Below are 27053 nucleotides of genomic sequence, written 5' to 3' on the forward strand. Positions count from 1 at the left end.
AAACTGGGAAAACATATTGATTTGAGTATAAGCCGAGGGTGGATAATGCAGCAGCTACTGGTAAATTTCAAAATAAAAATAGATGCAGTAGAGTCTCACTTATCCAACGTAAACGGGCCGGCAGAACGTTGGATAAGCGAATATGTTGGATAATAAGGAGGGATTAAGGAAAAGCCTATTAAACATCAAATTAGGTTATGATTTTACAAATCAAGCACCAAAACATCATGTTATACAAAAAAATTGACAGAAAAAGTAGTTCAATACGCAGTAATACTATGTAGCAATTACTGTATTTACGAATTTAGCACCAAAATATCACGATGTATTCAAAACATTGACTACAAAAATGCGTTGGATAATCCAGAACGTTGGATAAGTGAGTGTTGGATAAGTGAGACTCTACTGTACCAATAACATTATATTAATTGAGGCATCAGTAGGTTGAATGTTTTTGAATATTTACCGTATTTCACAGAAAAACAGTAAACTGGCTATGTAAGTGAAAAAGTAGGGTTAACAAAAACAATATGGTATCAACAATAACTTAATAATAATAATAAAACTTCATTTGTATCCTGCCCTGTCTCCCCATGGTGACTCAGGCCGGCTTCCAACATAGTAACAGGCAAACAGTCAATGCCTATATAAACAATGCAGAATTAGTTATCGATCTTTAATTACATATACTAATTTCACATATGCATTTTCCCCTGAAACATTTGCAAATCCGATATATATGTGCATTTCCCTGCTGCAATATTTGCAAGTCCTATATATCTGTGTTTATACCTAGCTAGACATCTCTCTATACATGTGTATGTGCACTTCCCCTGCAATATTTGCAAGCCTTATATATCTATATAGTAGGCTTGTGCAATTTGTTCATATGCTCGTTAAAATTTGGATTTAATTCGGATCTAAAGAACTTTTGAAGCGAGTTCCGACCCACCTGCTCTCTGCCTTCCCAATATTAAGAATTTGAATCAAAAGGAGCCTTCGTTTCTTATGTCTTGGATGTCTTCAGATGTAGCTGTGACCAAGCTCTGCTGAGAGATGAAGCCAAACATGTTGGCATGCCTCTCAGCCAATCAGGGCTGATGGAGGAAGGGGGAGGGAGAGGCGGAGGCATCGTTCTTGTAGTCCTTTTTTAAAAAATGTTGTTTTAAAAAACTTTGAAAATTCCCAAAAAAATCAGTGGATGGATCAAACATTACGAAACTTGACAGACAAAGAATGATAAATATGTTCTACCACTGTTGAAAGTTTCACCCCAATAGCTTTAAAAATGAGGGAGAAAGGAGCCTCTGATTTTTCTCCACTTATAGTAATTTAATGGGAGGCGAGGAGACGCCACAATACCTGCACTGAACTACATTTCCCAAAAAGCATTGAGCTGGAGCAGTGATCTGTGGCATTGAGGGACAGTATTATTATAATATAATATTATAATATATACAATCATGGAATCTGTAAAGAGGAGTTAAGGAAATAATAGTATATATAAAAACCACACTCTCAGCCCCAGAAAACCCAATCAAACAGGAAATAACACTTTCAAACCAGGAACAAATTTCCTTATTCAGAGGCTGATGGCCATCTTCCGGGAGTGGTTTCATAATGTACTATGATTTCTGTTCCTGGGTGATAAATGTCATTTCCTAATTGGTTCTGTCATAAAAACATGCCAAAACTTTATTACACTGCCAAAACTTTTTCTTTGCGCAAGGGACATCGTCCTATAAATAGCACATTATGTTTTGTTGAGTCTCTCTCCACAAATTTAACAAAGTTTCAGCCACAAAAACAAAGTTTCTGAATTAGAACAACTTTCATAGTAAAGAAAACCCAATAAAACAAGAAATAGCACTTTCATGCCAGGAATAGATTTTTGTTATTAAAAATGTTTTCCTTCAATCGCATGTGCGTCCGCCATTAATGAGGTACATACGAAGATTCAGAAGTTTAGGAAAGTTTAGAACTTTTTGCCTTCAAAATTTGGATAAGGGTTTAGAAATGAAGCCCCCTACTTTCAAACAGAATTTAGAACCATGTTTTTCTGGATCGCACACACCTACTATCTAAACATCTCTCTATATATAATCTTTATATAGGATTTGCAAAGACTTGCAAACATGTGAGGGAAAAATTCATATATAAAATTATTCATATATACACACACACACACACACATATACATACACAGATATATATATACACACACAGAGAGAGAGATATAGGTACAGTAGAGTTTCACTTATCCAATGTAAATGGGCCGGCAGAATGTTGGATAAATGAAAATGTTGGATAATAAGGAGGGATTAAGAAGAGACATGCATATATAGAAACATATTTATAGATCTATAGGGCTTGCAAAGACCAGTGAACACTTCCAAGAGAACAAAATGCACATATAAAGTTAATACATTTAGATAAACCTAAAAAAGCCAGGAAATTGGGTGAGTTTGAAAGAGAGCCATACAAACAAGGAGGACATGAAATATATCTCCTTCCCCTCCTTCCCTCCCTTTTGACTGGAAAAGAAAACACTGTGAAGGGAGGTGAAGAGGAGAGAGAAATATATCATATTGCAAGAAATGGCCTCCAAGCTCTGCTGTCCAGCTTTGACCCCATTGTAACCTGAGGGAGGCTCTTTCAGCTCAAAAATGGGCTGAAAAACTTGGCTTATCTTCCAGTATATACTGTGTGGGTGTGTATTTTATATACATGTATATGGAACAGGAGAGTGGAGGAGGTAAGACGCTTACTAAAGGAAACAAAAGATCTCAAGGTTTTGTCATCTGCCACTGATGTTCAGTGTGAAACATCTGTTTGTAGTAAGTAAGGTTTGATCTGAAGTTACAGTAATCTCAGCAATCCATTAAACACTCACATTTTCCAAATTGAATTGTTTTGTTCTTCCAGAGTAAGAGACAGCACATTCCTTATCGGAACAGCAAGCTTACTCGTCTGTTGAAGGATTCTCTTGGTGGAAACTGCCGTACTATAATTATAGCTGCCATTAGTCCTTCTTCTCTCTTCTATGATGACACATATAACACTCTTAAGTATGCCAGCCGAGCCAAGGAAATCAAAACTTCTGTAAGTAAGCTTGAGGTTTCTTTAAAAAAATAAAAGTTCTGCACTGTGATAGCCTCAGATCATATAACTGGTACAATGGTTCCTTTTAGTTAAAGCTGAACAGATATTTGAAATAGACATTTTATAATACCTCAATCTGTCCCTCATACTATACTCTTTCTCTGGCTTATATTTTGAAATTGTTTTATAGTAATTTTATAGTTGACTTTTAATACAACAATATCGTAATTTTCCAAGTGGGTGAGTTTGCTTATTTCCATTCTCCTTCTCTTCTCATTATTTGAAGATTGGAAAATGCTCATTTGTTTCAATAGCCATCAGATCTCCACCTCAGCTGCTGTCCAACATTTGTAAAGTCATGTTGAACAAGACTTCATATGAATGCATCCTCAACTCTGCAGCTATGGATTGCTTCAGATATAATTGCATTCATTCTTTTTCAAAGTAACTTACTAAGCTCTTTCCTAAAGACACATCCCAGAATGTATTTTGAAGTTCCTCAAACAAGAAAAGGCTTTCTGGGAGACACAGGAAGTTGCAGTCAAAAAGAAGGAGTGTGGGATCACCCATGGCATGAGCTCAGAAAGTGATGCCAGCTGTTGACTTTCAAAACTCTAGCAGTTACTGGTGTTAGATCTCCTTGATAAGATTATATGTATATGTAAGACAAATTTCTAGTAGGAAATGAAAGGCAAATTATGTTAGACTTTCTGCTGAAACTCAACTTTTCATTCCTCCACAGCTGAAGAGCAATGTTGTCAGTCTGAACAGCCATATAAGTCAATATGTGAAGATCTGTGAGGAACAAAAGAAGGAGGTATACTAGTTAGTACCCTTGCTAATTTTGCCGAGCGTGCATATTATCAAAAGTCTTAATTGTGGTGCATCAAAATAGTTTGTCATATACCAATTACCCAGAGAACCCAAGGATTCGACGTTTTATTAAGTTTACTGAGGTATTTTTAACTGGGTTTAAAAGCTGTTTAAAAATATATATGAGCAACTAAAAATAGAATACAATCCAAGTTCTTCCACTCTTATAAGAAATACGCTGTCACATTATTTCAGATTGAAATGCTGAAAGAAAAGCTGAGAGAATATGAGCTGAATAAGGCATCTGCTCCCAATAATCATGAGACAAAAAGTTTTACAAAGCAACAACAGGCAGAGATATCAAGGTAAAAACATACTTATTATGGTCTCTTGTACAAATGTACTGCACAAACAATTCCTCCCTGTGTGCTTTATGTGTAGGGAATGAAGCAGTTTAAATGTCTGTTTTGTTTTTTCCTTCTTCACCAATAAATTAAGATGTGCCTGGCCGATCCTTACAGTCAGATGTCCATCCACTTTCAAGTAGTGTGGTGAAATAGCCTTGCTGCTTTCAAAAGCTTAGTAACAAACTCCTGAGGTTCTGCAGGGGAAGCAGAATTAAGCAAATAATAAATCACTCCATTATGCTGAGGATGTATTCCATAAGGAAGTGTTTATTCTTTGTTTAATTCTGCAAAGGAATGAACTGATCTTGCTCTTTAATTTAAGACATATTCCATAATTAGAGTCAGGCTGACAGTTCTCTTAGAACTGCATACAATATAGCCATGGGTTTTTCTTGATCATCTTGATCTTATTGACTTACAAATAAGGGTAGTCATCTGTAGTCACAGGTAGTCATCTGTGGTCTGAGGTGTCATTGCCCAAGTTAAGTCCGTGCACCTGTACCTGAAGTCTCCAGATCTGGTCAGAGTTTATTTATGTGATACCTCACATCTGGATCATGTGAGGTATCTGCCATGGCGCTGCCTTTTAAAAGTGTCTGGAAACTTCAGTGTTCCAGAATGTGGTGGTCATATTGTTAATAGAGGGATTACTAGAAAGATGTGAATTGCTTACAGAAACAGCTATAATGGCTTTATGTCTGTTTCAAAGTTCAACTAAAAATGGTGTTCATTAAAGTGCTTCCCTGATTGGAACTAGGATGTCCTTCCATATGAACACACCCATATGAACACACTCCTTTCAGGGACTCTGACACCAGGCTCTCTTCACACAGTCATTTGGGGCCGTGCCATTGCACCATGAAAGGGAAGCCATGTGGGGTGGCTTGCGGCACCCGACACACCCTTCCTCTTTACCTCATCACGAGGTGGTAACAGGACAGGGTGTGTTGGCACCCTTTCCCTTCCCCTATCAGATGGGAGAAAAGGCAGCAATGTGCGTTACCCCTGCCACCCTTTCTGCCAACACACAGCAAAAAGGGGAGGAAAGTGCATAGTGCAGGAGAAAGAGCCTTTTGGTGCTTCCCCTCCACTTTGAGAGGAATGTGGGCAGGGCCTGCTGTGCGTTGTGTGATGGCGCATGGCAGGCCCTGTCCAAGCTGCTCATGAAAAGTGAAGAGATTCTATAGTAATGTTTTTCTTGCCTTCATTTTTTACTGACTACTTGTCATGCCATTAAGACCTTTTTAGGACACCTTTTGGACTGTAAATGCATTTAAACTATGCTAATTTTTTAATTATTTCTTTTAGCCACACTAGTAACTAAATGGCTGTTTAAATTCCTAGAACAAAATGCTTCAGTTAGGTGTAAGCAGCAAGAGATTAATGGTTAATTAAAAAAACATAGCTGCTTGTTGGCTTGAATCACTTTCCCCATACAATGCCATCATAAGCATGACATCCTAGATTATGCATGAGGATAAATATTGTTGTCTCAGTTATTAATTATCCTTAGAGATGTGTGTTGTTCCCACAATGCAATTATAAGATGATGCCATATTATAAAAGTGTATGCATAGATGTACACAGAGCCATTCGCAGCTAAATGTGTGTGTGTGGGGGGGGGGGGGGGTCAATTACAGAAATAAAGATAAAAACTACACTGGAAGATTCTCTCAAGTGAAATATTTGTTTCTGCATCATAAATGAATTTGTGGAGTTTATTTCCAAATGGTACTAATCCAAAAAACTGTGCTATATGTGGCAGCACCTTGTTGGCTAGGAGTAAAATATTATTTGCATATCACAACGTATCAAATCACTTTGGTACAGGGCTTGGAAAATTGCATTTTACAATAAAAATGCATAGTCTCAGCAAAGTTTTATTATTATTCCTTTAAAATTTGTTCAGATAAATTTAGTACTTTCACTAGGATGGTTAGATAAAGGCTCTAATAATTCAATATATAGACAAGTCCAGAAGGCAGAATACTCATAGGTACTACGGTAATTAGTTTTTTCAATAAAATTTTCCTATGATGACCAGAATTGTTTTCTGTTGCAATCTCAAAACATATCCTCCTTCCTCATTGAGTAGCATCTCTGCAACTGTTTTTTGTCTACATAATGGGCAGATTTAGAGACATTTTGAAGTGTGTATTTACAAATCGAGAGGAAATCAGGAATGAGTTTCTTAAATTGGAAGTGCAACTTAAAGAAAATTCTCTGAAAACCGATTATCGAAAACATTGCTACGAACAAATTGAAATTCTAAGCTCTCCAGAGAAATTGGAAAAGGTAAGCAGTTTGTATAAGAGTTCTTGCTTTTCTGCCATATGTCCTAATTCTATTCTGACACATGTTTTGTGTCTCCTTGCCATAGTTGTGATGCTAACAATGTCATTTTTAAATCTTCTTGCTTATTGGAGGATGCATACATGCAAACACTACATAGTAGGATTTCAGGAATTTGCTCGCACGCTGTCACACACACACACACACACATATATGTACACCACCACATTAGCAACTCATGTGCTATGCATACCGTTTACTATCAGCCATATAAAGCAATTTGATGCATGCAGGGCTGCTTCACACAGCTCCTGGAAACTCAGCAAAGTAGGATTGCAATATCAGCATACATAGCATACATAGGCATGAACATCTTTGATGAAACTTTCAAGTGTGCTTCTTGTTGGAACCCTTCCTCCATCTAGCTTATGTTGTGTCAAGGCAAAATCCATCTCTGACAAAGGGAATTCTGATCTCACAATCCTGTCACCAAGTCCTCAACTAGATTGCTTGTCATCTCTCGTCACCTTTCCCTTAAATGCTGCTTCTCAGCTCTCTGTGTGCTTTGTTCCTTATTCCTTTAGCCATTTGGGTACAAGAACTTGCTGCCTCTTTTGTCCGGTTCTATCTTTATCTATCAGCATGATGATTTCTGCCTCTTAAGGCCTGTATAACATGTCCCTCCGCCAAACAGACCTTTCACTACTCTTCACTGTCCTATGTTCCATAACTGATTCATTTACTCAGAAAGTACACCATTATATGACTTCAAAATAGCTTTCTAATAACTGCAGAAAAGGAGAATTGAATCATCAGTTCTTATCACCATCAGTGTGTGTAAAGGTTTGTAAGCATTTTTCTCTTCCTAACCTTGAATCTGTTTATTAATAGCCTTTTTATTCCTATTTTTTATACGCATGTTATTGTTATAGTGTACTTTCCACACATAATGTGGTTCAAGTAGTAGCCACATATTTTCCAAAGTACTGTACTTGACTGTAAATTGTAATAAAGATATGTCTTCATAGGCAACAGGGAAACATGACCACAGGATTAAGTTACTCAAAACACGTCGCCTACATATGGAGAAGAAAAAAGAGGTGGCAATTCAATGCTTTGAGGACAACACTAGTTGGTTGCACCGAGTGGAAAATGAAATGCGCCTCCTGGATCACGATGGCCATATTCCTGAAGTAAAATGCATCTTTTCATTTTGTCACCAAGAAATACATTCGTTGTTAAAATTAAGCAAAAGTACCCAAACAGCCATTGTTCTTTATTGTGCTTTAACATTGAGACTTGTTTTAAAGTTTCTGCCTTTATCCTCACTGTGTTTGTGGGGAAAGTTTCAAATGCTTAATATTCATTATAGAGAGAGGAGTTTAGGCGTATTTGGACTAGCCCTGAAAATGCATTTAACTGCCATTGTAATGAGTGGGGCTGTAGTTATTTCTTTAAACAAGTATGTTTGTTTCTGAAGTTATGGAATTCTTATCATTTGTTGGTTTGGCTCTATATATATCTGGTATAAATTTGACTCTCTCTTGAAGGAGCTTTTGAAAGATCTACATTGCCACCATTTGAAGTTAGAAGTTAAAGACCTGAAAACTCGGATTGACTGCATGAGGACTCTAGCATCCATACAAGAACAGCAATATAAACAGACAGAAAAGTAAGTCTATTTTGAAATCACTTATTTGATTGTTTTTCCTTTTTTAAAACATTCTAGATGTACATATGAACTGTAATTATTCTAATCGTATATCAAAATGGTAATATGATGAACTATTATTTTTATGGATGTGAAATCTCAAAGGAAAGCAGGCAGTGTTTGTTTTTCTACTCATTTATTTCACAAAGAAGACAATTCTACTTTCAAAATATCTTTGTAACTCATGCAATTTTTAAATTCACAAATGACCAATCACTTAATCTTTTTCCTGCTATTTTTCAGCAAATAACAATTAGAGGTAATGTAGGCTATCGCAAATTTCAGAAGTAATACATAGCCATCATGACTTTTTGCCCTTGCCTAATATCTCTGATATTACAACTTGTTTAAGTTTTCTAGACAGAGTGTGTGTGTATGTGTTCACACTTACATGCTTGTTACTTAAATAAATGTGTATGACACCAAGACACAATGTTCCCTTAAATTTATAACTATATTACCGTTTCTGTTCTTTCTCTCTCTCCCCCCCCCCCCCCCCTTAGAATACTAAATACTGCACTGCCAGTTCTAAGAAAGCAGTATGTTGCTTTGAAAAATGCAGGATTAGCAAATGGTATCATTGAGGATGACTTCAGGGAATGTGAACAGCTAATTCACAGAGAGAAAGCTGTAGTTTGGGCTGACCAGATGGCTGAGGAAGAACTAAAACAAAATGACCAGCCAATGATGTCTGCTGTCATGACATTTCCAGAACTTGTAAGCTATCGGAATACTCCTTGCCGTAAGTTGATCGCTGCCTTTTTGTGTATAAAAAAATATGTTGTGGAAAACTGTTAAATCAAGAATAGGTTAAGAATGTCAACAAATTTAACTAATGCAAACATGTTTTACATTTCAGAACTTGTTGTAGTGATAATGTTGGCAGATCCACTGCCTATGGACAAAGAAAATAATCAGCTTTCTGCAACCTGAGCCTTTCTAGATGTTTTTGCTAACATCCCCATTGGTCCTAGACAGCAAAGCCAATAGTAGACACAATAAGAGTTGTAAGCCAAAACATCTGGAAGAGTCCATGTTGAGGAAGGCTCTGCTACCTGTTGTGGACACCTTGTAAAAAGAGGCTTTTTAGCTCAAAAATAAAGTCCTGGGGAGAGCCCAACAATCCCTTTCAGTTTACTAACCATATTAGTGTTATCATTTAGTTTTCTATAGTAGCTACTTATTTACAGCTGACTCTCTTGTTCTCCCTTGCCAGTGTTTTGCTATTATAATAAGCAAAGTGAGTTTTGTTTTTTGAGATTAGAAAAAGATTGAGGGCATTGATGATTCAGCCAATGTCCCTGATCTAGGCTTTCACTCTTGCTTTTCTTGCCTCAATTTGCCCTGGTACAGTGAGTTCTTTTCTGAATGAGTAATGTACTGGCATTATTGGGGACCACACAGAGGAACTTCCCTACATCAATTTGTAGGGACTGGGGAGGGGAGTGACAATAGACAGAAAGCAAGGAATTGTATCTAGGGATTTCTAGTGAAAGGAAAGACTTTACCCATTTGTAAATGGAAGATCTCTTGGATAATTTATATGTAAACAGTGATTTTGGTTTTGAAGTTTTTCCTTTCCCTTGCTTGGTGAACTGTAGTGGAGAAGGGAGAATCCTCATTATAGGAATTTACTTTTTTAAAATAGCTTCATCATTAATCTAGAGCTGGCAATCTCTCCTTGGATGCTTTCTCAGTGGAAGTAGAAAGTTTCTTCAAAGGGACTGCTATGACAAGACAAGATTGCTAAAATTGAGGGGAAAACGGTAGCAAAGAGATCAGAAAACACTATATGTATGCATGTGTCCACCTTAGTAACAGGAACTGGAGAAACAGAATCCGTCTTTTTAAAAAATCAGGCTTAAGGTTCTAACAGGATTCAAGGCATGACCAGTGTTAGCAGAGAGATACCTTCCCCCACCTAAAAAAATTAAAAAGAGCAAAACTACAGTGGCATAGCTGTACATGTCCTTGGGGTTAGCAAAGAGGAGAGAATGAAAATCATATCCTGTCTTTGTGGTGGGGGCAATAGCTTCAGTGATAGATTTAGAGATTATAAGATATTTATAGGACTCATTCTAATTCTGAAGTTAAAGGGGGAACCCATAGATATGATAGCTTTAGGTAGCAAAAAAGTGGTGTTCATCTTTCTCTCAAGAATATCAGCACACAAAAGTTAGCATTTCCTTTTATAGCGGTTACAAATTTATCAATGGCAATGCCTTACAAAAATGTCAGTTCTAGGCTAGACATTGAAGTGGATCTATATATAGCTTTGTTCCAGATCATCAAAGAGGGAAGAAATGTTGACATAAGCCTTGATCCAGATAATCATTTGGAGAGATCTGTGCACAGTAAGGCTTCATTACCATCCTTTCTGAGTTCCTTTGGAGTTTAAAGGCTGCTTGTAATAACGGGGACACAGCAGCTGTCTTGGAATGACAAGGCGGCTACCTACCATGTATATTGTGGATTAGAACCATTTGTCAGTTTCACCTTGACTAGAAGTCTGTAGGTATACACGAATGCTAAAAACAAAAAAATGACCATACTTTACTTAAATTATAAAGACTTCATATAAAAAGATAAAATACTTTACATCAAATTTGTATTATGCCTATTTATAGAGAATTTAAAATATATATGTAAAAATTGTTAAAAATTGTCACCATCTTATTTTGTTTAAAAAAAACTTATGCAATCGTTCTAAAGCGTGTGTGTGAGTGGGGGGGGGGGGTTGGTCCTTTAAAGAGTTTGAAGGGAACTTCTATATTCTATTAGCTTATATACCCCGCAATCACTGGGTTAGGTGTTTTGTTTTTTATGAATGCCCCCATTAGAAAATGCATAAGGATGTGGATGAATTACAACTCCCAACATCATGGGTCAGTTCCCCGCAAACCCCATTTGTATTCAAAGTTGGCTATGTTGGGTGTGTGTGCCATCGTTGTTTGGGTTCACTGTGCTCTCTGGATGTGAGTGAACTATAAAACTCACAATATCCAGTGTCAATCCCCCCCCCCCCCAAATCCATCCAGTATTTTATGTTGGTCGTATGTGAGGTCTGTGTACCAAATTTGTTCCAGATCTGTTGTTGGGAGGAGTTACATTGCTCTCTGGAAGTGGGGGCCATCTTACATACAAACAAACATAGATGCATACAAACTTTGACTTTTATTCTGGTTCCAATTCTGTTCACCTGGGCCCAGTTCTGTTCGACATCTTTATAAATGACTTAGATGAAGAGTTAGAAGGCACGATCATCAAGTTTGCAGACAACACCAAACTGGGAGGAATAGCTAACACTCCAGAAGACAGGAGCAGAATTCAAAACGATCTTGACAGATTAGAGAGATGGCCCGAAACTAACCAAATGAAGTTTAACAGGGACAAATGCAAGATACTTCACTTAGGCAGAAAAAATGAAATGCAAAGATGCAGAATGGGGGCAGTGCCTGGCTTGACAGCAGAACGTGTAAAAAAGACCTTGGAGTCCTCTTGGACAACAAGTAAAACATGAGCCTACAATGTGATGCAGCAGTGAAAAAAGCCAATGGGATTTTGGCCTGCATCAATAGGGGTATAGCGTCTAGATCCAGGGAAGTCATGCTACCCCTCTATTCTGCCTTGGTCAGACCACACCTGGAATACTGTGTCCAATTCTGGGCACCGCAGTTGAAGGGAGATGTTGCGTTCAGAGGAGGGCGACTAAAATGATTAAGGGTCTGGAGAACAAGCCCTATGAGGAGCGGCTTAAAGAGCTGGGCATGTTTAGCCTGCAGAAGAGAAGGCTGAGAGGAGACATGATAGCTATGTACAAATATGTGAGGGGAAGTCATAGGGAGGAGGGAGCAAGCTTGTTTGCTGCTGCCCTGCAGACTAGGACGCAGAACAATGGCTTCAAACTACAGGAGAGGAGATTCCACCTGAACATTAGGAAGAACTTCCTCACTGAGATCTGTTTAGCAGTGGAACTCTCTGCCTCGGAGGGTGGTGGAGGCTCCTTTGGAGGCTTTTAAGCAGAGGCTGGATGGCCATATGTCGGGGGTGCTTTGAATGAGATTTTCCTGCTTCTTGCTGGGGGTTGGACTGGATGGCCCGTGAGGTCTCTTCCAACTCTATGATTCTATGATTATTAGATAGATAGATAGATAGATAGATAGATAGATAGATAGATAGATAGATAGATAGATCAAGGAATATCAACAGCTGAACATAGGTTCCTCACAGATAAAGGAACATAAGATATATTATGTACATAATATAATAAAATTCAACAATTTTGCTTAGCATAAAACTGCTTGGTATAGTTAAGCGTACTATAAGTAACACATTGCAAATGATTTTATTATAAATATATATATATATTTGTTATTAGAAATTGAGCTGCTAAGTCCACAACTGTAAGGAACCTTTTGGTTCTATTAGTTTATTAAAGCAGACCCCAAAATCCACATTAACCACACTTCTCTAGTTGTCCATAGTGCCAGGCAGTCATCAAACATCAATTCCCCTAAAAAGATATTTGGAAAGGAAACCAAGGCCAGGAATTGCAATGATCAGATACTGTACATTGTCGTATAAACGTGTCCCTATTACATAGTTTTAGAAATATTTTGTGGGGAATAAATAATATATAAACAACTTGTTTATGGTTTATTCACCATTCTAAAAAGAAAAAAATTATAATCCAACTTCGCAATTTTTCCCCAAGAAATAAAGTTTGTGGTTACAAGCAGGAAAAACTGGAGTTGTTTTTCCTTGGTCTTTACTTCTCGTGTTCTAGAATGCTCTCTTAATATCATATGGATCAATCATGAGGCCAAACAAAGCATGTTCTGAGATTTTCTACAGTCTGAACTTTTGTGGGACAGAAATTTTCAAAACTCTTATCCCAAGCAATTAGAGAGAGAATACATTACTTACATTCATGGTAGACTCTGATGGATCGAAGGACTTTCTATGGGCAAAAGAAATCCATTGGATATCGCACTTGCTTTCTAAACTTGGATAAGGAAATATACAAAATGGCACAACTGTACTGCTAGAAGCTGTCAGTATTATACTCTATTCTGGTTTTGCTTAAAGACCCACCACAAAATATGTAATTAGTTACAGAAATTGCTTCCTGAGAGAACTCAATCTTGTCAGATCAGGAGCTTGGTGGCTATTAGAAAGACCTAACCCATCAAAAATGAGGAAATTTTCCAGCAGAGATTTATATTTATCCTATCCCACCTTTTTGGTGCATTGATTTTTTATTTTTATTTTTTATTTATGTTCTTTTGTTTATAATATCTTCAAGATGTTGGACAGGAAATGGAGTTTTGTGCACCGAGGCTAAAAAACACTGGCCACCTGTTACACAGTGGTCATTATTTCTTATTTTGCAATCCATATTTCACTGACAGCTTAATTGCATGGGCTTTACTTGTCAGCACTACAGCAATGCTGTTTTCAAATTTTCTCAATTTTTGGCACTAAACTCAATCCGTTTATGAATTTGCAGACACTAATGTGTGTGTTCTCAACATAATGTTCACATTTATATAAAAATGTACGGACATCATTTCAGTAATTTATAAATAAGTCAATGAAAAATGTTTCAGATCATTTTTCATATTTGGGTTTCCCAATTACGATGTTTCATTTATGTTAAAGGTGAGGTATTTATACAACATAATTTTAATTTAAAAATGTATCTTGGGAATCAAACAGGAAGAGTGTGTATGTATTAGCTCAGTTTGCTAGCGATCATAGTATACTGCTTTGCTCTTAAATGTAGATTGATTCCTAAGAGTAAGCAATTTGGAAAGGTTTATTTGTTTTTTGCGAATGTCCTCCTCAACATAAGAACTATAATTTGCCATAAATTATTATACTATCGAGTATAAACAAAGGCTTCTAATGTTACAATTTCAGTGAACAACAGGTTATTTCACAGCAGATTCATAATATTTAAGAGTGATTGTATCTTTCAGTAGCTTGCTGTGCTCAGTGTTGGTTATACTGGGATATGGCATTTATCAATTCTTGAGTAATGTCAAATGTCTGCCTCAGTCAGAGGTGTAAATCCTGTGGTCTGCAGGTGACATACGTATTCCATACCTGCCAACCCTGCAAAATATGTATTGAAATGCTAGAATCACTACTCCTGGAAGCTTCCAGAAGTGTGAACTTCCCTTTAAAACAAATCTTTTTTCTCGAAAAGTGGGTTTTGGGCCTCATTGGGTGTAGTTCTCACAGGCTATAGCATAAATAACTGGCTCATTTGCCATCCACTGTTCCTGTTCCAGACAGCTTCCTTTTTCTGGTAAGCTTGAAAAGTAAATCCTCAAAATACCAACTCACTAAAGAAATATACCTAAAGTGGAGGAAGCACTCTCAGCAACCTGTAAATTTCATTGTTCTAAAGCAAGGTTTTTTTTTCCATATTGGTGCAAGGTCTAGCTATTCTTCTGAGTGAATCTAAATTTTCATGGTAACAAATGAGAAAAAAAAATGAAATCTGCTGTGTTAGAAATCAACCCTGTTTTGAAGGCTCTGGGTGTTGTTGAGAAAGGAACTGGAGTGATAGATGTGAGTTGTCAGCAAGGGCAATAGAAGGATGGATAACTAAAGATCTTTTCCACCACCATCCCTCCTTCAGGTCAAGCATGTACACATTATGCCTCCACAAAACCTAAGCCAAAGTATGGAAATTACGTGATTCTTCAGGTGCATTATTTCATCCAGAATATAAGGTTAGATTGAAAACCACAAAGAACTTGGTTCCAGTGTTGTATGGAACATGACCTCATGAACCAAGTGACGATGGTAAGAGGTATGGAAAACAAAACATATGAAAAGAGGTTGAACTAGCTGGGCATTATAACTCTTGTGACAATAGTCTATAGAATCCTAGGGTTTGCAGTACAGTAGAGTCTCACTTATCCAAGCCTCGCTTATCCAAGCCTCTGGATAATCCAAGCCATTTTTGTAGTCAATGTTTTCAATATATCGCGATATTTTGGTGCTAAATTTGTAAATACAGTAATTACAACATAACATTACTGCGTGTTGAACTACTTTTACTGTCAAATTTGTTGTATAACATGATGTTTTGGTGCTTAATTTGTAAAATCATAACCTAATTTGATGTTTAATAGGCTTTTTCTTAACCCTTCCTTATTATCCAAGATATTCGCTTATCCAAGCTTCTGCCGGCCCGTTTAGCTTGGATAAGTGAGACTCTACTGTATATGGACTGTTATTTAGATCTCATAGCTCACAAGCTCTAGCATCTCACAAAACTGTAGAGCTCAGAATCTCACAGAATGCTGCCATGGTTCCTAATGTAGAATCATAGTACTAGAATTGTACTGTAAAAGGAACCTACCGTGTTTCCCTGAAAATAAGACCTCCCCAAAGAATAAGACCTAGCAGGGGTTTGGGGAGATTGCCAAATATAAGGCCTCCCCTGAAAGTAAGACCTAGCAACTAAGGCTGCAGCAGAGTTCCATTGGGAAGCATGGCTGCAGGGCAGAAGCAGCACTCATTCATACACCGGAGGGAGGGAGGGAGGGAGGGAGGGAGGGAAAGTGCTTGCTTTCTGTGCCTCCCTCCCTCCCTGCCTTGCCTTTCCTGTTCCCCCAGCCCGAGGCTTGAAAAACCTTCCGTGGCTGCTGCCTGCGCTGCCATTTCTTCCTTCTCCGTCCTGGCCATGCTGGCCATGCTCTCTTCTTCCCAGAGGCTTCTGATTGGCTCCTGGAGCCCGGGCAAGGGAGGGTGGGAGGGAGGGAAGGAAGAGGGCTTTTGTCCTGCTGCTTCTGCCCTTAAAGGTACAGGACGCATTGGGATTCTCCTCTCATCTTCCTATCCTATGCCATGAAACTGATTATTTTATACTATTATTCTATTGCCATATTATTATCATCATATTATGTTAATATTATTATATCCCATTATTATATTATCCTATTAATATATTTTAAATCATTATATTATATTTTTCTATTATTATTATTATATCATTATATTATTATTCTATTATTAGTCTATTATATTTTCATATTATTATATTATTATTCTGTTATTATTAAATTCCATTTTATATTACCCTATTAATATATTTTATATCATTATATTCTATACTATTATTCTATTATATTATCATATTATTTTATTATTATTAGCATATTCTATTATTATATTCCATTTTATATTATCCTATTAATATATTTTATATCATTCTATTCCATTCTATTATTCTATTCTATTATCCTATTATTATTATATTATTATGCTATTCTGTTATTATATCCCATTATTATATTATCCTATTAATACCATATTATTATCATTTTCTGTTATTATTATATCCTATATTATATTATCTCATTAATATATTGTATATCATTATATTATTATTATATTATCATATTATTATTATAGTATATTATATTATTCATCATTCATGACTACATTGAAACTAGAATAGAGAGAAATCAGCGTGGAAACCTTGTGAAACCTAAATTGCAAGAGGTACCATAGATTGTTGTACATGTAAATAATGGTAGTAACAAGACATTCTTGATAGGATTCATAGTTTGTCTGGTTATGCTGGTTTGTGATGACAACTACTTTACAGTATATAATAAATGTTCATTTTGCTGTTATAAATGTGAGCTCTTCTTCATGGAAAAATAAGACATCCCCTGAAAATAAGACCTAGTGCATCTTTGGGAGCAAAAATTAATATAAGACCCTGTCTTATTTTCGGGGAAACAGGGTAAGTCCATAGTGACTATCATTTCTTCCATCAGCAGTGAGTGAGCCAGTATTCTTTGCACACCTAACACATGCAATACAGGGGGAATTTGGCATCCACTCACGAAGATACAAAAATCTGTGAGTGCTCTATTCCCATTATATATACAATGACACAGTAAAATGGTATTCCTTATATAGAATAGCAAAAATCAAGCTTTAATTTTTGGATTTTTTAAATGTATTTTTTTCAAAATGTTAACGTTTGAATTTGTGGGTGCAGAATATAAACATATGGAGGGCCAAATATATCATAAGAAAGAGATGAATGTCTTGCAAAAGTGAAGTATAGGAAGTAAAATATTGGTATAATTGACAAACATTTAAACCTTTCCCTTTTTCCAAATTAGAAAATTATTTGCACGTGTTTATATCTTAATAGATCTATGCAAACTCTCACATGAATATATATGTGCAGTCATACTTGGCCCTTCAACTTGAACAGAGGTCTGTTGCTATTACTCTGTAAGATTTAATCCTCTTGTTGGCAGCATCTTGTCTCTAATTAAAGGGCTGAAGCTAATGTAGCCTTACATTCTATAGCTGTTAAATCACAAACACGTTAGGTAGCCAGCCTAACTAGCTTCCTCCTGCTGAGAACCATTACAGTTAAGCCTCTATCTCGTTACATAAACTATTTGTTCATACAATCAAGTTTTATTAATTTACTAGCTGTGCCCGGCCATGCGTTGCTGTGGCAAAGTATGGTGGTATGGGAAATAAAGTATTGAGGAATTGTGGTAGTTAAGGTAAAGGGTAAAAGTTTTCCCCTGACATTAAGTCTAGTCGTGTCTGACTCTGAGGATTGGTGCTCATCTCCATTTTTAAGTCAAAGAGCCGGCGTTGTCCATAGACACCTCCAAGGTCATATGGCATGACTGTATGGAGCGCCGTTACCTTCCCGCCGGAGCAGTACCTATACATCTACTCTCATTTGCATGTTTTTGAACTTTAGGGTTGGTATAAGCTGGGGCTAATTGTGGGGGCTCTCTTCGCTCCCCCAATTCAAACCTGTGACGTTTTAGTCCAGAAGTTTAGTAGCTCAGCGCTTTAACACGCTGCGCCATCAGGGGATATTATTTCGTAAAGGTTGTGAATATTCAATATTTCTGATTGTTTTTTTTTTTGTCTGTTGGAGGCAAGTATGAATGCTGCAATTAGAGAAAATGATTAGCATGTAATGGCCTTGCAGCTTTAAAGCCTGGTTGCTTCCTCCCTGAGTGAATTTTTTGTTGGGAGGTGTTAGCTGGCCCTGATTGTTTCCTGTCTGGAATTCTCTTGTTTTTAGAGTGGTGTTCTTTGCGATATTTTCTGTGCTTCTACTGTCTGTGGCCCTTAGAAAACAGAGGATTTGCCAGACTTTGGTGATGGGAATAGTTTGTTGGGAGGTGTTAGCTGGCCCTGATTTTTTCCTGTGTGGAATTCCCCTGTTTTCAGAGTGTTGTTCTTTATTTAGTGTTGTGATTTTATAGATTGTATTGTTCTGTTTTATTATACCATAGTAATTATTTCATATTACAGTATATTCTCACTTATTCAGCATTTGCTTATTCAATGTTCTGGATTATCCAACACAGTCTGCCTTTTAGTAGTCAATGTTTTTGTAGTCAGTGTTTTAAATTCATTGAGATATTTTGGTGGTAAATTTCTAAATACAGTAATTACTACATAGCATTACTGCGCATGGAACTACTTTTTCTGTCAAATTTGTTGTATAACATGATGTCAAGATAATCAGTTTAAAGCAGATAATATAAGATTATAAATAGGTTATATAGCTGTGTGGAAGGGCCTTGAGTCTACACTGCCATATAATCCAGTTAAAATCTGATAATCTGTATTTTATAGGCAGTGTGGACGGGGCCTAAGTGAGGCCTAACTGTGCCTGTCCCGTGGGTTGCTAGGAGACCGAGTGGGCGGAGCTTAGCCTTCTAACTGGCAGCAATTGGATAAAAACAATTATTCCTCTACGTCTAATTAGGACTTTATTTTTCTTTTCTTTTTGTTGTATCAACCTAGAGGCATGGATGAGGGGTTGTGCTGTCAATTTTCTAGGTTGTGGGGTGTTTAGTTTTGTTGTTTTGTTGGTTGCCGGGATTCCATCACTCTTTTATATATATAGATTCCTTCTTTCCAACCCTGAAACATTTTATGCTAGGGCTCTTAACCTGAAATCTAGGCAGCTTGAGGGGGCTTGTGAGTTGTGTGCACAAAATAAAATCATAGAATGATATTTTTTAAACTTTAATTTCCTTGCTGCTACTTTAAAAGGTATATTTTTCCCTGGGGACAGAGCCCATAGCCTTGATCAGATTCTTAAAAGAATCCATGAGCCAGAAGAGGTTTTGAACAAGGGTGTCAAACTCATTTTTTTTACCAAGGGCCACAACAGGTTTATGGTTGCTTTCAAAGGACTGTTTGTAATTGTAGGACTGTATAATTGCAACTATGTTGCACTGGCATTAAAAGCCTCATGGGCCATGTGAAATTACATGATGGGCTGAATTCATCCTGCAGGTCTTGCGTTTGACACATGTAGATATGGCCATGGGTATCTATGATGTCAGTGTTAAGCTTATTTTGTAAAAAAACAAAAACAAAAAAAAACTATACATTAGTCATGATTTAAATGTCCTATGATAATCTGATCTTTTTTTTAATAACCAAAATATTGAGTCTATTTTGGTATTGTCCTTCTTTGATGAAATTCAAAACAAACATGCAAGTGTTGTTGTTTTTTTTTTACCTTTTGTTTCTGTTCTGGTATCACAATTGATATAAGGTTGAAATCTAGAGTAGCTTCTCTGTAAATGGAAGGGTTCCTCACTGTGAGAGCTGTTCGACAGTGGAACTCTCTCCCCGGGGCCGTGGTGGAGGCTCCTTCTTTGGAGGCTTTTAAGCAGAGGCTGGATGGCCATCTGTCGGGGGTGCTTTGAATGCGATTTCCTGCTTCTTAGCAGGGGGTTGGACTGGATAGCCCATGTGGTCTCTTCCAACTCTACTATTCTATGATTCTATGATTCTTTCCACTTGTCTTAATCCGCTTCTTCTGCCTGAATTCCAGGAGACCCGCAGATCCATTTTTGCACATCTCCTAAAAATGGGTGGGTTGTCGAATAGCCATTTCCAGTCCGCAAACTAAAGATCCAGCCCATTGGTAGGAATGAGGAATTTATGAGGCTTCCCTGCTCTAGCAGATGTTCTAAGGAAATTGAATGAATATTAGAATTACCAGAAACCTGTTAAGTGCAGCACAGATGTCGGATGGCCTTGACCTAAACAATCCTTTTCACACTAGTACTGATGCACTTTAGGAGTACATGCAAAGAAAACTTTATTAGTACTATTTTCACCTTATATTTCTGTGAAAATGTTTTAACTTTTTATAACTCTTTTTATTAATCTTTCTAGCTGCCTCCAAAACATGTTCAGAACCACCCCCATTTTCAAGTGTACATGCAAATTGCCATTCCCTTGAATCAGCTTTCTCTGATAGCTTGGCCATGTTAGGTGACAGTCACATGAATCTCATGACAGTTTGATTTCTAATTTGCTGATATGTGGTAACTTGCTTCTTCAAATGCTTGAGATTTTTAAGAGATTGTTTCTGCCCAAAGGAGTGGGAATGGTGTGGGCTAGTGGATGTGAGTGTGTTTAATTGAATCCACCAGTCCTTTCATCCCTCACTGGAGACTTTGCTGGTTTTCAGTAGCACTTGGATGTGAGTAAGATTTGAAACTTGTCTGTGCAATGACATCTTGCTTTGCTCTTAGTTTCCCCTCAGATGGGTTTTCCAAAAAAGACAAAGAGGGGAAGAAATGTAGGGAGAGCTCACGTTTGGCTAAAGCGAGTGTGGGGTCATAACAGATTGCAAAATCATACACAGCTGTGGTAGTTAGCTCCTGCCATTGAGTGTAGCATAAATTATTATACAAGTCAAGTAAAGCCTAAGCTCTAGCATAAGAGTGACATGCCATGCTCATGTTTTGGGTTTTGATTGATGGTGTGATCCGTGCTCCCTCTATGTGTGAGATGTGGGCAAGAACTGTACTTGCAGCCAGGCATTTGCTGGTGTTTCTGTGAAGGATAAGGTTCTTGGCATGGTGTCAGGTATCCCATTTCATTAATCCTTGCTGTACTTTAGGGAACAGAAATCCATTTTGAAAAATAGGGGGCAGTGTCCATTTACTTCCTTAAGTGACCAAAAGCAACACCAGTTTATTATTGGGGAGAGCTAATTGCTAGGAATTCTTGTCATTATCAAAATATTGACTTTCAAACACAGAATTATCAGTTTCTTACTCTCTTACCTGTACATGCTGGAGAGGTTCTTCCATTCAAATGTTTATGTTACAACTTCCTTTCTTCCTTGTGAGTAATTGAATTGCACTAATGACTATGTTGCCATTCTTCAGACCGCAAGCAGTTTTGTAGCTTCTTCACATGGCATTTATTGGCTTAAGAATGTCATTAAATTGCCCAGTATAATAACGCCTTTGGGTCACATGAATATTGAATAACCAAAATTCATTCACTAGGCAACATTTGCTGCTCGAAATTCCGTGAGTCAGAAAGCTGTTAAAAGAATCAAAATTTATGATTAGTAGCATAATTGGATCAATCATTGGAAGCCCAGAAATGTTTATTGAAATGAATATATTAATATTTGATTTCACTTTAACCGAACAACCTTGCAGACTTAATTTAACACAGATTCCACATATATCCCTTCATGCATGTATCAGCATGGGTTCTGGAAGAAGAAAAATCCCAGCCCATTATTTTGTCCCAAACTGAATTAGAACTAGTCTCATTCATCAATGTCTTCTTGACATGAGCTCGACATTTGCAGGCTATGACTCATGTTTGCTAAACACTACTTTCACACTTTTCACATTACTTGATACCATGCTACCTCTTGCATTTGTATATTCAATACTTGATAAATTAGTTCCTTATTAGTGGAGATTTCTGTGGGCATTACACAACATCACCAAGCTGTCCAGAGGCTCCTAATTGAAACAGATTGGATTTATTTGTTTGAATATTTTTGTGATGAGCTCCATTTTGAGTAGTGTGCAAAAAAGCTTGCCGAAAGTACATATTAGGATGTGTGGCACGTATTTGGATGTGCATGTTTACTCAGATCTTAAGTCCCAATGTGGGGAATGGTGTTTAATCCCAGGTAAATATGCAAAGGACCTCAATCTTGAAATAACAGTGTAGTTTTCTGTATTCAGTAGCACACTTGATAGAAATCAAAAACAAATCTTGGAACTTAAAACCATTTTGAATATCTAATTAATTAATTTATGGCCATAAATGGAAAAATGCTGGTTCATTCTGGTATATTGTGTGTTGTGATGCAATATGAAAAGGATATGGTGATCTCTCTTGAAGGCAAATGTTTCGGCTTTTCTTGACTGACTTTGCACCTAAGCCAACCTTGATATATAACTTAATCCAACGCTTGATATAATTTCCCCTCATGTAATACTCCATTTAAAACTAATTTCATCTGTTAAATATTTGCTCTATTGTGTGCTTCATGATCTAATTAAATGATGTGGGGCTGGTACGCATTCAAATATCCAGCTATATTTTATATGGATGCATTGTTTTTGTTCATAATGCAATAAAATTGTATTGATAGTGTCAAAAGGGTGGCTTAGCATTGCAGCTTTGGGTGTGAGCTATCAGGCCCCCATTCAAAACTTCTTCAACCATGCACTCATTGGCTGTATTAGATGAAATACTAAATTATAGGTTAGCACTACAGGAGTGAGCAAACCTGAGTTAGTCAAAAACATTTAGACTTCCTTCTCAGGCATAGAAACAAGAAGTGTGAACACATGCACATGTATGTACAAAGATTAAATGCCTTCTGAACATAACACAGTGTGGAACATTGATTGAATAAGTGGTTGTCATGCATCTAGCAGGAAATGTTGATTGAATGGGTTGCCGCTGTTGTCATGTGTTTTCAAGTTGTTTCCAATTAATAACACCCTAAGGAAAACCTGTCATGGGGTTTCTTTGTAAGATTTATTCAGAGGAGGTTTGCCATTGACTTCCTCTGAAGTTGAGAGTGTTTGGATTCTGACAGATCACCTGGTGGGTTTCCATGGCTGACCAGGGTTTCAGATCTTTATTTCCCAGAATCCTACTTCAACACTCACACCACTATACTATATTGGCTCTCAAAATCCATATAACTCAAGACTTGTTAATTTGTATGAGATTTTTTAAATCCAGGTGTTGTCAGATTGTTTCTCCCAGCATTCCTCAACATTGGTCCACGGTAGTCCATGCCTTGGATTACTGCAATGCACTCTACATGGGACTGTCTTTGAAGACGGCCCAGAAATTGAATCTGGTACAAAGATCTGCAGCCAGGCTAATGAGCTAATTATAGGGAGCGCACAACGCCCCTTTTAAAGCAGCTTCACTGGCTGCCGATAAGTTTGTCTTCATTCAAAGTGCAGATTATGACCTATAAAGCCCTAAACGGTTTGAGTCCTGCCTATCTTCAGTACGGCATCTCCCTCTATGATCCAGCGCAGGCTCTAACGGAGAGGCCCTCCTCTCGCTCCCACCACTGTCACAAGCACGGTTGGTGGGGACAAGGGGGAGAGCCTTTTCGGTGTTGGGCCCCCCTCCCGATTTTGGAAGGAGGGGGGGCACCTCTTCCAAGGGAGATTAGGAAAGCTCCCAAACTTCTCCTTTTGTAGGGATTTGAAAACCTAGATGTTTCAGCTAGCATTTGAGAATGCCTAGTCCCTAACTATAAATGCCCAGTCTCTAGATTCCCTGATAATATTTGTTCTCTGCAATTCATCCAATACCCCGGCCTTATGTTAGTGCTGCTTGCACTATCCCATGCCTGGCCCTTTTATAGCCTGGTCATGCCCATTGTACTACTGGTTATTGGTTTTGCTGAGCATGGTTTGCGTTGGGTCCCACTGCTATTTTATATTGATGTTTTATTTTAATTGTGGGGGTTTTTTTATTGTTATATGTTACTATGTTTTTATTTTATCTGTATCTTGCTTTAATGGATGTTTTGTATTTTTGTCTTATGGGCATTTTGTCCCATATGTAAGCCGTCCTGAGTCCCTTGGAGATGGTGGCGAGATATAAGAATAAAATAATTTTTTATTATTATTGGCTGAGCTGATTAGGTCCAATTGGACGTTGGAATATAAAAGTACCTGGTTCCCACTCCTGTTTTAATCTTCAGAATTCAACATTTCCCAGTCAACTACAGGCAGTCCCTGAGTTACAAACATCCAACTTAAAACAACTTATAGTTACAAACGGGAGTGAGACAACTGGAAGGAAATCTACTTCTAGGAAGGGAAATTCACTGCTGAAAGAGTTATTGTAGGGAAAAGGTGTCCCCACTGAACCTGTATCACCAATCCTTGTTTCCCCAGCAAACCAAATTTTTCAAAATCCAATTATCACAGGGACAGAAAGTAAGATCAAATCTTCTGAACAAACAGCAAAACAAACACCACCGAAGTGTTAACCCTTCCCTTTGCTATCCAAAGGTATATATATGGCTGGTGTTACACTTAAAAATATACCTGTTCTGATTTTCAAACACATTCAACTTGAGAACAAACCTACATAACCTATCGTGTTCGTAACTTGGGGACTGCCTGTACATGAAAGGTGTTTTGTTCAGTCTGACATGTTCGATGCCATCAGTAAAACACAGTGGCATTCTGTTCTTTGAATTCATGTTTATCTCTTGTTTATATCCATTCTTCTACTTTTTGGATTCTGAAAAATGAAATCTGGGACTTAAAGTACAGTGTTCCCTCACTACTTCGCAGTTCACTTTTCGCACCCTCGCTGTTTCGCTGTTTCTTTAATAAACACTAAAATAATAGTATAAATCATAAAATAATATTATAAATCCCTCTTTCTACTTCCTTCCTAAGGAGAAGCCTAAGGAAAGAAGGAAGGAAAAGCTAAAGGGAGAGAAAATGAGACTGAAACAGCTTTGTTTTCGCCTCACAAGGAATGTGTGTGCTTGAGAGGCAAGAAGGGGACAGAGACACTACTTGCCAGTGAGATTGTAAACAACACAAATATAGCGTACCTACTTTGCGGATGTTCACTTTTTGCAGGTGGTCCTGGAACGTAACCCCCGCAATAAGTGAGGGAACACTGTATACTCTTTAGAATGTGGGAAGCAGTGAGCACAGTAAAACTCACTTGAAGAGTACAAATGCATGTGATTGCAATGAAAGCCAGGCACAAAACATTGGCATCAGATTACATTAAATCGTTTTCCTCCTTTTTTCTCTCCTGAAGTAAATCTGTGTATATGTGCCTTTAAGTTTCCTGTCTGGTTTTGCCAATTCCATGAATTGTAGTATATAAAGCTTTAAAAGATAACAAATACTCAGAGGCGACAAGTTCCTTCCTCTGAAATATAGCTTGCAGCACCTGGTATTTGTTGGTCTCCCATCCAAGTATTAACTATGACTCACCCTGCTTACATTCCAAGATCAGATACGATCTGGTTCCAGCAAACAATATTGAAACAAAACTTTCTAAATCTTAAGAACAGGATAAACCAGGATATTATTTTTCTCATTTTTTAAAATAATAATTTTATTGTATCTTTTGGTCTGAGTTTTGTTTTTCAGTACTTTCATAAGTCCTAAACTATCCTTTACCTACTACTTATATTTCTGTTGCACAGAACCCCTGCAATCTGCTTTTTATTAATGTAGTACACTATAAAATATGGCTCGCTGTGATGAAGTTTAACAAATTATTAATGTTGGCAATACTCTTTATGTTCTCTACCTATCTGTTTTATAGTTTAAATGCTTACATTTACGGTTAATTTAAAAGTGGTTTCAGTACTTGGAATCAGAAAGCTTCTAAAACTTGGCACCCTTACCAAAATGTTTTTTTCTGATTTCCTTCCCAGTTGCTCTTAGGACATTTGCAAAACCCCAGTGCCTTACAGTAAACAAATTTGTTTTTTCCTTCTGAACGTGGAACCTCAGTGCTGTAATGTATAAGTGGCAAATCTATCAGACGCCAACCACTGCTTTTTCCTGAGACACAAAATTTCAGATGCTTGCGCTAGAGTAACACCTCATAAATTAATATTTTAAAATGTTACCCACATGTTTAATATGTAGCAGTTTGGGAGATTTGAACTGGATTCCCCAGGCAAAGCATATTATGGACGTTCAAAACAGTGACTATTCAAGCTGAAATAGCTGGTACCCTAGGGTTTAAAATGTCAGTATTTGGAGGATGCATCATCTGTTCTTCAGAGGTGCAATGTTTCTTTCTGGAGACTATAATGCATAAGCCAGCAAGTAATGAAATTAATATCAATATAATGATTGAGTAGTGCTGGGATCCCCATGCCAAATTTATTTATTTATTTCTAGCCTACCTTTTCCCAATAAAAAACTCAGAGCTACATTCAACAGATTTTTAAAAAACATGATTGAAAAATTCACAAGATACAAAAGATAAAACAATATTACACAATCAAAATATTTAAAACAGATTAAAACATACACCATTAAATAACAGCAATTTAGCAAAATCTGGTGTGTTGCTTAGTTGAGATGGGCACTATACATACAGTCACTCATCAAATCCCTGGTGGAACAGAAAAGCCAATTGATCTTCTCTGGGAAGGGATTTCCAGAGTCTGGGGGTAACCTGAGAAGGCCCTCTCCCATGTTCCCACCAGACTTTCCTTTTATGGCATTGGGACAGAGAGAAGGGCCTCCCTAATATGTCGGAAAGAAGGAGTAGGTTTTTAAGTGAGAATATAGTAATAGAATCCTAGAGTTGGAATAGACGACAAGGGCCATCCATTCCAACTTTCAGCATTGCAATGTTAGGAATACACATCAGCAAACAGATGGCCA

The 27053-nt window shown here is 37.3% G+C and overlaps 1 protein-coding gene across 2 annotated transcripts in view; it reads left to right on the forward strand.

The window, feature by feature from the left end:
- Nucleotides 1-27053, forward strand: part of kif18a (kinesin family member 18A) — a 56012-nt gene that overhangs the window by 14307 nt on the left and 14652 nt on the right. For both annotated transcript variants that reach the window (XR_001730739.2, XM_003225630.4), the window contains exons 7-13: nucleotides 2926-3102; nucleotides 3845-3919; nucleotides 4171-4280; nucleotides 6455-6617; nucleotides 7643-7807; nucleotides 8165-8286; nucleotides 8829-9067. Coding sequence is in view for 1 of the 2 variants with exons in the window: in XM_003225630.4 (XP_003225678.2) it covers nucleotides 2926-3102; nucleotides 3845-3919; nucleotides 4171-4280; nucleotides 6455-6617; nucleotides 7643-7807; nucleotides 8165-8286; nucleotides 8829-9067 (1051 nt within the window). In the remaining variant the exon portion in view is untranslated. The remainder of the gene's footprint in view (nucleotides 1-2925; nucleotides 3103-3844; nucleotides 3920-4170; nucleotides 4281-6454; nucleotides 6618-7642; nucleotides 7808-8164; nucleotides 8287-8828; nucleotides 9068-27053) is intronic.

The sequence above is a fragment of the Anolis carolinensis genome, chromosome 1 (assembly GCF_035594765.1).
Source record: "Anolis carolinensis isolate JA03-04 chromosome 1, rAnoCar3.1.pri, whole genome shotgun sequence".
Classification (NCBI taxonomy): Eukaryota; Metazoa; Chordata; class Lepidosauria; order Squamata; family Dactyloidae; genus Anolis; species Anolis carolinensis.